Here is a 12,584-nt window from a genome sequence, read left to right as displayed (position 1 = left end):
TTTTATAACTAGTTGTACCGGCGGTACTATAGGGCAGATGACTACGAATATCAGTATAACTCTGTACGTTAGCGACAGCAGACCGATAAAATTATATATTGAATGCGGTCACGTAACTCACCGTGACCACGCAAAGCTCAATACACATATAAAACCGCCGCAAACGAACAGTTGAAGGTTGTACGGTCGAATTGTGCCATACGACGATCGATCATATGTTGTTAGGCTATGTCCGAAAGCAGGTTAAATAAACAAAAGATCGAAGCAGCTTGGACCGGAAGCGGAACGAATTACGAACAGTAATCAGTTACTACTACAAGTGCACGGATAAAACGAAATGTATGTGTATGTAATGTTCAGGACTTACCCAGCAAATAATCGACCTCGTCAGGATTGACCGCGGCCAGTTCCGTCTTGTTCCAGACGTAATGTCCCCGAAGGTATCGTCGTTTCTTATCGCGTATCCAGTCGTCTATTAGATTACGACCGTCCAAACGACGACCCTCTTCTTTGGTCCGTTCGGGATCCCTCGCTACTTTGGGAAGCCAATGTCGTCGACCACCTCCGAGCAAGACCTGTAACAAAAGAAAAATACATTCTCCCTGCGACCGTTCACAAAACAATCGAAAACAAAATCTGACAAAATCAATTGTCCAAATAAATCATGAAATAAGGGCCGCACTTTTTGTTTATCTAGAGACAACTGTACCATCTGAAGAAGAAAATTGCGAAATAATACATAAAATCAATGTCTCCTTTTGTCAGAACTAGTCAAGATGGTCCCAGTCTTGGTATTAGTCTTACGTGTTAAGTCAGGGCAAAAGATTAGTATGCTAAGATTTGCAGATGATATAGCAGTATTAGCATCTAGCAAGGAGGACCTAGAGATAGCTTTAAATAAAATGGAAGCGGTACTGACAGATCAGTACTGTATGAAAATAAATAAAAGTAAAACTAAAATACTGGTATGCAAGGGAAGAAAAAGTAGAGAAAGAGCGAATATAAAGATAGGAGACGAAAAATTAGAAGAAGTGGCTGATTTTAGATACCTAGGAAGTCAGATAAGTGAGGATGGAAGGAGTAGTAGGGATATAAAGCAGAGGATAGCGCAGGGTCGTGTCGCCTTTAATAAAAAGAAGTCACTTCTATGCTCGCGAACGGTTAATTTAGAAATTCGAAAAAGGTTGTTAAAGGTGTATGTTTGGAGCACGGCGTTGTACGGGTGCGAAACATGGACAGTGGGAGCGGCGGAAAAGAAAAGGTTAGAAGCGTTCGAAATGTGGTGTTATAGGCGGATGATGAGGATATCGTGGGTAGAAAAGGTTAGAAATGAAGAGGTATTGGAAAGAATAGGAGAACAGAGGACTCTATGGAAGTCAATAAAAAATAGGCGAGATAGGTTGGTAGGACACCTTCTCAGGCATGAAGGTCTAGTCAGAGACATATTAGAGGCAGAAACAGGAGTTAGGAGGGGTAGAGGTAGACCTAGATTAGATTACTGTTCGCAAATAGTTAAGGATGTGGGCTGTTCTGGTTTTAGGGAAATGCGAAGTTTAGCTCAGGATAGGAAAGAGTGGAGGTGCGTGTCGCACCAGTCTTAGGACTGATGACCTTATGATGATGATGTTAGGTCTTGATCTCGGTGCTGCTTATTTAATCTGATACGTTTTGTTTTTAATAATTCGGGAACTTACCCTTCCTTCGACGTATAAATTGACCTTTTAGCTACCAAAAAAGAACAAGATACTTGAAAGAGCTAGAAAATATCTAAATGTGTGTTATCCAGAGATAGGAACAAAGTCGAACTTTATCCATTCGATTGCATAATAAACACGATATGGAAACGGTCGTGAAATAAGGACGGTCTCGAGTAGAACTTGTTTATCTGCCGTTTTCATCGGAGTTCCCTTATATTTCAAGGGATTTATTGGTCCGATAGGATCTCTGCTGGACGTCACGGGGGAGATATAGCGAGGCACATTTGATCACTACTTTACTACAAACTTTTTCCATAGTAAATCATTTCGTGAAACTGTAGCAGCCTAAATAACATTTCGTTCACGGAACGTCGCCCCCGTCCGAACTCTGTCTCATCATCGTATAAGTTTCTCCAAGTCTACTCCTACATCAGGGTCCTCTGGCAATAGGACAGGAAGCGACGATGATTATTTACACTAATCGCATGATTTAAATTATTTATAATATTTTCTCAGTCAACCGTAAGAATTCAACAAGACCAACACTAAAACCAAGACAGAATAAGAAAGACTAATACCAATAGCAAGACCGCCCCAGTCTGGGACTACCTTGAGCTTGAGCTTCTTTTGCTATTCGTCGAATCAACTTGTTTATTTTGTGAACATAATCATCACCTTATCGAAGAGAATTAAATGTTTGTATAAGCCAGGAATTGAATGAAATCTTAATATCCTTTATATGATACGAAGAATTTTATCCTGTGAGACCAATTATTATCTCAAAAAAAACCTGCCTATAATTGCTTCTTTCTGATAGTGGAAAAGAGACCAAGATAGAGAGAGCGAGAGAGAAAAAATCTTGTAGATGGAAGAACACGAGTTGAAAAGGCGCTTTTCTTTTTTCGTTGGTTCCATCCAAGTCATTTTCCTCTTTGGGAATCGCCTCCCGAGTGGAAGACGGGGCTAATTAGTACTTGAAAAGAGAACAAGTCGGTTGTGGAGATGAACAAGAAAAGCAGACGGTAATGATGAGACAGAGAGAGAGAGAAGAAGAGAGACAAAAAAAAAAGAAAACAGAACGATTCCGACCTAATGACGGTGTTTGTGACGGACGGGCACTCTGGCAAACAGCCGCCCGCGCCCTTCAAAACAAACAATTCGGAGAGAAAATTGTAGGAACAACTCCGGGGTGAAAGCCACCACTGCTCGAGAGTGAGAATAAAAGAAATACGATAGCAAGGTCATTAAAACGTAAAACATACATGTATGTCGGTCCTCGAAACAATATAAGATTCGTACATAGAAGCGACTCTAAGAACAGAAATTTATTTCTGCGCTTGGGCACATTTAGAATTTGGTGGAGCGAATTCAAAGTACGGCAATGGCAATAGCGAAAATATAAGAACAAAGGCTTTCACGGCCGGAATCCATAGTAGAATGAAGATTCGGGCTATAGGGATCCGTCAAATGGGCATACACCATCATCTGGTGGCAAAATTTATAACTCGAATGAGGGAAAAATTTACACAGGAACTGTGCACGCAAATTGTAAAATTGTTTATTAAAATAATAAAACACGTTAAAAAAGTAAAAATTTTTTTGATGATGGAGTCGACGAAGTTTTCTTCTAAAGTTAAATCAAACAAAAAGTTAATATGTTCAGTGAAAAGCTGCAATAGCACTTCAGACATAGATCTTCGCTCTTCACCTACATTAACTACTTTCCAATAAAAACTAACCGTTTTATATATGTAAAAAATATATTCGGAAAATTAGAGAAAAAAGTAAACTAATAGAAGCTTGGATGAAAGCAGTATCAGTAGGTATCAAAGAAGTGAATTCCGGAATAAAAATTTGTTCACGTCATTTTAATACACATGATTATATTTCAGCAAGTATTCACCATCAGCCATTACCTTAATATTTAAAACTAGAATCATACTAAAATTATAAAGTGAGGAATCATTTATTCCTGTGTAATTGATTTAACACAATTCTAATGATACGATATAAGTATCTTGAGGTTAAGAACCTACCTGCTGCAATACAACAAAGTTGCAATAATGTGTTTGCAACGTTCTCTTAAATCGGCTGTGCACGTGCAAGTCATTGATATGATATTGCTTAAATCACCCAGAATCATCTCACCAATTATATAACGTAACGTGAATCACTTTTTAAATCCCAAGTTTGTAAAAAGTAGGCAGTAAACTTGACGGAATTTGAAGGCTAGCTTCCGGATTTGTTATTTCCGAATTTTATAATGTGATTGACATTAAAAACACGCTCACCTTCAACGAAATTTCCTTTCCGAGGCTTTGTGTCAGCCCAATGACATATTGTGTCAATACTTATCATTTTATCGTAATTTAAAAACTTGTAAATTGCACGATACACTATAGGAACTACGATAAATTTTCCCTAATCGGCGCCATGTTTTTAGGCTCCTCCCATTTGACGGATACCAATAGGGCCGTGGTCTAAGTGAACTATTCTGTCCTGACGTTGACGAATCTTCATTCTAACAATAGCGTGGGTAAAAATGACCGCGAGTTTTCGTCGTGAATACTATAATATGTTTGGATGATGAGGTAAAAATGGGAGAGGGGTAGTGTGGAGTGAGTCCCTCACAGTTACGTTTGGCTTTGTAGAAGTCCATGAAGTTATGAAAAACGTTTCAGGTCATGGACCTAAAGCGTTCGGGACAAATTGGATCACTGATGCTCCTTGCAGTGCAACTTCTGCTTCTGTTCTCGCTCGTTTTACGAATTTGTCGCGATATCAGTTCGACATAATATACAAGACGGTTTGAGAGAGAGCGAGAGACGACGAGAAAGACGTTGTCGTGGGTGGCGTCGGATTGGCCGATTTGGAAGGACGCCAAAAAGGACGTAACGTAGTTGTCGGTGGTTCGAACGTAGAAATTGCAGCTGTTTTCGATGGCGCGATTTATACGTCGAACAATAAAGAACGGGGCACTTTTTCGCGGTCGCAATCGCCAATAATAAATAAAAAGTGCGACCGGAGGACGAATAAGGACAACGGCAGCAGCGGATAAAAGTACGAGCATTAAAAACGCATTCGTTGCAGTTCTGCATAAACCCGATCCGAAATGAGGATTAAATGCTAAAATTCGACAGAGCGCAGCGTGACTATAATCCCGCTTTGTTTCCATAGTCTTATGCATCCATACATCTACACGATTAAACAAAAAAAAAATGATGAGTCCGGACTTAATTCGACAAAAATTGCGCGTTTTCTGCTTTTCATTTAAAGATTAAACTGTCACATATCCGTGTTAATTTAACATACATACCATCGTCCTTTATAAGGATGCGATTCGAAATCCGCTGACGTCACCTGTTAAACATTACGTGTACATAGCTCCCAATTAGGCCTGACGAACTCAAGTACATGCATGTACGTACGGATGGCGTGATCGACGTACATATATCATGCAAAATCAGTTGATGAACGTGCATTTTAAAAAGACCGTTGGGATCCTTTTTGGATTGGAGCACTTTACGTCTATCTTTATTCTTCTCGATTTTTACTGATGGACTAGAGGACGCAATTAGTTTAGTCATTAATTAAATACGTGTGACGTTTTTTAACGTTTTCAAGTTTCCCGCCAAGCCGCACATCAAAATGCAGGTACCTAAGAGTGTTTTATAAACATTCATCATCCAGTTTTCACAACTACCTTATTTGTAGGTTCAAGTACCTACCAGTAAGGACTAATGAAAAACTTCTAAGTACCTAAACTAAATACGTATTCCTCAAAATTTCATTGTTTTCCTAAACATTTTCCCAGTGTATGCCCTTCAAATTTTATTTTAAATTATTCTGTTGTTTTCCTTTTTAACTATCTATTTTTAGAAACTTTCCGACTAATTCCCCTAATTGTTTTCAAGTTTCTTTCAAGCGATCGTTGTCTATTCATATTTGTTTTTGTCATTTGCCTTATTCTGTCAAGTTGTTTCAACTGTTAAAAGGTCCGTGGCCGCCGCCCGATCCCAACGACTACGGAGTGAAAAACGTTGCTGGCACCCTCCGGCGTTTTGTTTATATAAAGTTTATTATGCACAACTGTTTAAAGAGACGAAAATAGAGCAAAATTTTCCGGATGATTTCGCGTTTTTCGCGATTTGTTAACTTTCAAAACAGATGTAATGTTTGATAACTTCTTAAACTACATGCGTACGTATCACTCTGTGAAAACGTTTCCTTTCAAGTTATCCCATAATTTAAAACTTCTTTAGAAAATTATGTAGTTTCATTTCATTATCTCCGCATCCTGTCTTTAAACGATAACAGGAAGAAACTTTATGAGATTCGGGAAAGGAAGCTTTGACGGTCCCTCATTATATCTCTCATTCTCTGTGTGTGAGGTAAAATGAAATTCATTAATTCAAAGTTATCAAACATGTCAACGCCGACGATTTAATTAAATATGCCAGTTTTACTGCATCGAATGACGCCAACTTTGACTAGAGACGGCTGTTAAAATCTTTAGCCTAACTCGCGATTCAATTTCCTTAGAGCACACGTCTCGTTAAAGACGATAAAGTTACAAGTTGTTTACTAAACTAATCCCTTTAGTAATTTCACAGGTTTCAGTCGAGTTTTAACTGCTTTTGTTGCAAAATCTGACGCACGTCATTTCTTACCCTTTTTATTTTGAAATCGATAAGCACTTAGCAATCTGGCATTTCTTTGCTGATGGAGAGAAGCGACATGCACTTCTATACATTAATGGAAAATGTGATAGTGTGTGCCAATATACTACATACGTGGCATACACATATGCATGCGGAATATTGAACACATTAAGTCAAAACTTTATTATCTGCATGATGGGAAAAGACGACGTAGGGAAGGAAAATGAGTGTACCTATAGACACTCGCTATCTACATCGATATCGATATGGATTTTATCTTATGTTTACTTCACATGTAGACGGAGACAACAGAACACGAGATTTACAAATAGAACAGAAAAAGCATCAAAATATTAAAGCTATTCAGTTGCACTACAGTAGATAACTTGCTCTTCCACTAATGCAGCAGTCGGAACCGGGGTAAATTACCCCAAATGGGGTAAAAATGAAATTATATTAAAAAAGTTGCCCAACCGCTCCACTAATGCATAAATTGACCCTTTCTCCAACGCATAAATTGACGTTTTAGTGAACAAAATAGTACAAAGTACTTGAAAGAAGTAAAAAGTATCGAAAAAAATTAGTTTGTCGCTTGTAGATAAGCAATGACAGTTATGGACCAAAATACCATGTATTTTCCGACCTTTTACACTATTTTACCCTCTTTCGGCCACCAGCTAGTTTTGACAGCTGCCATCGGGCCGTGACGTCAGAGTGGGAGTGGAGGGGGTAATGTTCCGGAACCCTCATTGCTTATCTACTGTCGTTATATTTCAAGTATGCTTTATCCACACATGGGAACAAAAAACACTTCCTCTGAGGACATTCTATTGTAGTATAAACAGTAGTAAAGTTTCTTATTTAATATATTAAGTCTTAAAATCTAGTAAAGAATACCGAAAATTTCAAATACACTCTACAAGTTGTAGTTATTTCATGTGCAATTCGATTCAATTCGGTGAAGCACCTGCTCGAATATTATTGACGCTCGCATTTATGGACGGAACGAAAGCATCAAGTCCAAACGGCCGTAAACAACAACAACAACAACAATAACAACCGTATAAACGGATCTTTGTACGAATGTATAATACACAGAAACACGCGTGACGGTATAACGCTAATGGGTAATTAATAAGGAAATGGGCAGTTGTCGTGTTCCGGGCGCGGTTTAAAACACCGATCATCGGTTTTCGCTGTACATTAACCGTCCCATTCCTGTCGCGCTAAATATATCCAATCAAAAAGTTAACAATTTCACCGAAATGACCGATAACGAGCCGGTACATTAGCGCTGAAATGGGTCTCTGTTTAAACACATCGCATCCTGCAATCAATGATTCATTTCCAATAGGCCATTATTCTGACTCGTTTATATCCCGTAACGGCATTGTAACACACACTTTATTAAGCCACACCGTTTTGCTTTTTAATAGCAAGCATTCCGTCGGTGAAAAATTAAAATTAATCATTCGCTTATTTCGCTCGTCATGGTAAATTTACCGATCCTAATTGATAATATTTCTACCTTTCAACACGTTGATTATAGTTTTGTGTAAGCTAATTGGATAATCATCTTGATTTTGCGAAAATACAAGACCAATACCAACAGTGGAACAGTTTTGGTCTCAGTCTTGCTCTGCTTATCACTAGATAATACAATAAAATGATGAATAAAGTCGTACGAAAACTTACATTTATATTTCGGCCAGGGTCGTTTTCGATCAGCTGCCTGGCGAGATCCTTGCAGGACTTGCGAGATGCGGGGGGTATTTTCGAGTCGTCCTCCCAATAGCGCGAGGGCGAGTGGCCGTAGAGAGCGGCAGGGGTAGCGTGCGTAATCCTCGTATTCGTCACAATTCCAGTCGATTTACCTGGAACGAAGGAGAAATCTCGTTAAAAAAAAAGGTCTACAGGCATAAAACAGTTTTCGAAAAACTGTTGCTGAATATTAAGCAGGAAAAAAAAAATGAGTGTAGTATTCTACAAAATATAATCTCCATGCAGTACGTCGAAAATTTGGGGTGCTGGAGCGTGACTGCGAAACGTGCAACCGAGGGGCGTGGAAGTAAAAAAGTTGAAAGCATTATGGTGGTGTTGTGGACAGATGTAAAGGGTAGAATTCAGCAGCGGTTAGGAAGGGCATCATTAAGGGAAGAAAATAATATTATTCACCTAGAATAGGTAAGACGTCAGATAAGCCAGAACGGAAGGAGTAGTAGGGATATAAAGCAGGGGATTGCGCAGGGTCGTCTCGCCTTCGATAAAAAGAAGTCATTTCTATGCTCGCGAACTGTTAATTTAGAAATTCGAAAAAGGTTGTTAAAGGTGTATGTTTGGAGAGCGGCCCTGTACGGGTGCGAAACACGGACAGTGGGCGCGGTGGAAAAGAAAAGGTTAGAAGCGTTCGAAATGTGGTGTTGGAATGATGAGGATATCGTGGATAGAAAGGGTTAGAAATGAAGAGGTATTGGAAGGAATAGGACAACAGAGGACTCTATGGAAGTCAATAAGAAATAGGCGAGATAGGTTGGTAGGACACCTTCTCAGGCATGAAGGTCTAGTCAGAGACATATTAGAGGCAGAAACGGAAGTTAGGAGGGGTTGAGGTAGATCTAGACTAAATTACTGTTCGCAAACAGTTAAGGATGTGGGTTGTTCTAGTTTTAAACCGAGCGGCATGGCCGAGAGGTTTAGACCATTGCTTGGCATTCGGGAGGACGCCGGTTCGATTCCGGGTCCGTCTGCCTTGGTCCAAGTTTTTCTGTGGTTTCCTTGGACCACTTAGGCAAATGCTGAGGCGGTAATATTCCATAGATAATCTTTCATTCTTTTCTGTCTTCATTTCGTCCGTCTCATCTTTCTCACCCGAACCACCACCCACCCATTCCCACGTTTCCTGAATGCAGGCTGAAGAGGACCTTCCGCCCTACCTTCCGGCGTAGTCCGGAGGGACTGCCCGCCCATCAGCATTACTGACTGGTGGGAATGAAACACCCAAAAGTTTTTTTTTCTGGTTTTAGGGAAATGCGAAGATTAGCTCAGGATAGGAAAAAGTGGAAGTGGGCGTCTTAAATCCTAAGACTGGAGGTGCGTGTCCGACCAGTCTTAAGACAGACGACCTTATGATGGTGACGATGATGATAGGTATACTTATTTAGAAGGCATTTTATATGCTTAAACTGTTTTATATTATATGTGCTTTTGTTCGCAAAGAAAGAAAATAAAAACGGTAAACCTGAGAGCTTACGCGGCAACCGTGCTGTGCTGGAGTTGAATACGTGTTATTTCTACGTGCTTAGAGCGCGGCACGCCTTCACCCCGTAATTATAGTTTAAATAAATTAACCCTCGAGCAAGGCAGCCGTCATTTTTCACATTGTCCGACGAAATAATTACCGGCACCGCAAGGGTATAAAACGCCGCGAAACGGGTGATTAATGACGTCCCAACGCAGTCGTCGCATCGGCGACGCCGACATCGTTCGTTCCCTTTCACGGGTGCACGACGTCGCTTCCCTAAACTACTCCGCCGCCCGGAAGAATTCCAGCCAGGACTCGCACGGAAAAAAAATGAAAAACGGAAGAAAAACGTAAAGCGCGACACATAGACAGAAGAGAAGAAGAATAAAGAGTCCATCATCATCATCATCATCATCATCATCATTATTTTATTCCTGCTTTCAGAAAAACTTTTAGACAACCGACCGTAATACGGCTATAGAACCGGAGCGTGCGGATATAAATAGGTCGGCGTGTGCCACGTCTAAAATTTTATGCAATTTTTGCCTATTGTAACAATGTATAATCACAGCTTATTGTCGTTAAGAACGAGCTGCTACTAAACTGGAAGCCGTTCTTTTACTAAAAGCATGACAAATTGCAGGCGGTAGAATTCGGCGAAGGTTTAAGAACCAATACAAGCAGTTTTATTTTTCAATGAAATCATAAAAATGTTCGTACAAGATGGTTTTAAATATATCATCAAGAGTTCATCTTGATTGTCTCTTGTAGGGAATACATATAATCGTCAAAATGCAGTATATCTTTAACAGTTTGAATCCATCACGTATCAGGGTGGCGGATTAAAGATTTCTGAATACTCTAATTATTAATTTGAATTAAATTAACAATGGATTAGAAACCGGCGATGGTAAAATCCTTTAGACTCATTATTGGACCTCCACGTTTACGTTTACATTCATACGTCAACAGAAACATGAAAATTTTAAATCCCAATACATCTGATTTTGCCGACGCCGATGAAGCATAAAACAAATAGAGAAAGAGCTGGACACGAAACGTTCGTGGTAGTGCGATTTCCGGAAAATATTTTTCGTTTGAATATCGTTGGAAATAAATAAAAATCCAGTCGCAGCGTTCGGTATATTCTGGAGCGCCTGCATCGCAGCCGAAACCAACAAAGAATGAGCAAATTGGATTTGAAGAGGGACATCCAGTCGGCAAACATTCGACAATAATGTCGTCGCCGTCCGTGTGTCCGCTCGTCGCTCGATAGGGACAAAGTAGATGTAAAAAAGGAAAAGTAAAGAAAAAACCGCACTCCATCGAACCGACTTGTAAAGAGAGACTTTTTAGTACCCGGAACGGTGGAAAACGAACGATGTTGAACAAGAGACGCAAATGCTGAGTATCACAGACGTGACAACTTTCAAAATACTGATCAAATGCAAACTCTAAATCGTAAGATACCTACTAAAGGACTATTTTTATGTATGTATGTACGCCTACAGTTTGGATAATCATGAAGTTATTACATTTATGGTTAGAACTTCATTCAATTAAACTCCTAGACGACGTATCAGCAACTTTCTGATTAGCATGCACCCATTTGTTTCACAATTTCATGGCGGAAAATAGAGCCTCTGTCCTCTGTCCAATTCATTATCGCCAAACTAAAACACAAACCACTTCGTGATTTGTTGGATTAACCTTTCTACAGACTTTGTGTCGACTGGCCGAAACATTCAAACACATGTTTTCAAATTAAAAGGCTCCCACGTACGCCTTCTCTTCTGAATATCGTTACATACTCTGAATTTGACATAATATTAATTATGGAATGGGAAAGGTCAAACTCGGACAAATTTGTTACAGTAATATTATATACTGCAGAATCGATTTTAAGGCGCTGCAGATCGTAACGTCTGTTGTCTACTTGCAGTTGCAGGTCTTCATGCATGAGCTGTCTGTCATCACAGTTATTACCATCATTATCAACGTCTTCTTCATTATCAACGTCTTCTTCATCAACAACGTCTTCTTCATCATCAACGTCTTCTTCATCATCAACGTCTTCTTCATCATCAACGTCTTCTTCATCAACAACGTCTTCTTCATCATCAACGTCTTCTTCATCATCAACGTCTTCTTCATCATCAACGTCTTCTTCATCAACAACGTTTTCTTCATCATCAACGTCTTCTTCATCATCAACGTCTTCTTCATCATTAACGTCTTCATCATCGTTAACGTCACCGTTATCGTAATCGTCATTATCATCGTCATCATCATCATCGTCATCGTCATCGTCATCGTCAACATCATCGTCATCGTCATCGTCAACATCATCATCATCGTCATAGGATCCTCAATTGTAAGACTGATAATTCCATTCTTCCCTATTCTGAGCTAATCTTAGCATTTTCCTAAAACTAGAACATTCCACATCCTTAATTCTTAACGAACAATAATCTCATCCAGATCTAATCATTTACATTGTCTTATCAATACCACTTCAGTTTTATCTAACTCCTTACCAGATGCTAACACTGCTAATACAGATATCATCTGCAAATCTAAGAATATAAACCAATCTTTTGCCCCTATAAATCTATCTATCTATAGACTGATCATTTATCGATTTTGAAGAGTTTGTTGCATTATAGCCACTTGCAAATAATTCAAACGCAAACAACACAGTTTCCAAAAATTAAAAAAGGTAAATTGTGTGTAGGTGATAAAGCCGGAAAGTTTTGGATGATAAAACAAACTTAGGTGACGTTAAAACCCTTTTAAAAACCATTAAGACGGTTTAAGTACGTTTGAGACGGACAGTATGAGCCGAGTAATGGGGTAGTTTGATGTCTTTGCCGCTACATAACTTCCAATCGCCTTCAGGATGGCGATACACGACGTAAACCGTCAAAGAAAAAATAAAACAAGAAGTGAACAGGAAAAGGAAAAGGTTCCACGGGCAATTTATTT

At 39.4% G+C, this 12,584-nt stretch overlaps 1 protein-coding gene across 2 annotated transcripts in view; it reads right to left on the bottom strand.

Annotated features, from left to right (window-relative positions):
* Nucleotides 1-12,584, bottom strand: part of LOC108739057 (alkaline phosphatase-like) — a 135,110-nt gene that overhangs the window by 21,809 nt on the left and 100,717 nt on the right. For both annotated transcript variants that reach the window (XM_025973288.1, XM_018472751.1), the window contains 2 exons: nt 8,054-8,232; nt 368-575 (listed from right to left, as the gene is read on the bottom strand). In XM_025973288.1, the coding sequence (XP_025829073.1) occupies nt 368-575; nt 8,054-8,232 (387 nt within the window). The remainder of the gene's footprint in view (nt 1-367; nt 576-8,053; nt 8,233-12,584) is intronic.

This window comes from Agrilus planipennis, unplaced genomic scaffold, assembly GCF_000699045.2.
Source record: "Agrilus planipennis isolate EAB-ADULT unplaced genomic scaffold, Apla_2.0 scaffold134, whole genome shotgun sequence".
NCBI classification, from domain to species: Eukaryota; Metazoa; Arthropoda; class Insecta; order Coleoptera; family Buprestidae; genus Agrilus; species Agrilus planipennis.
Note: the sequence above shows the minus strand (reverse complement) of the source record. Positions and strands in the feature narration are given on the sequence as shown.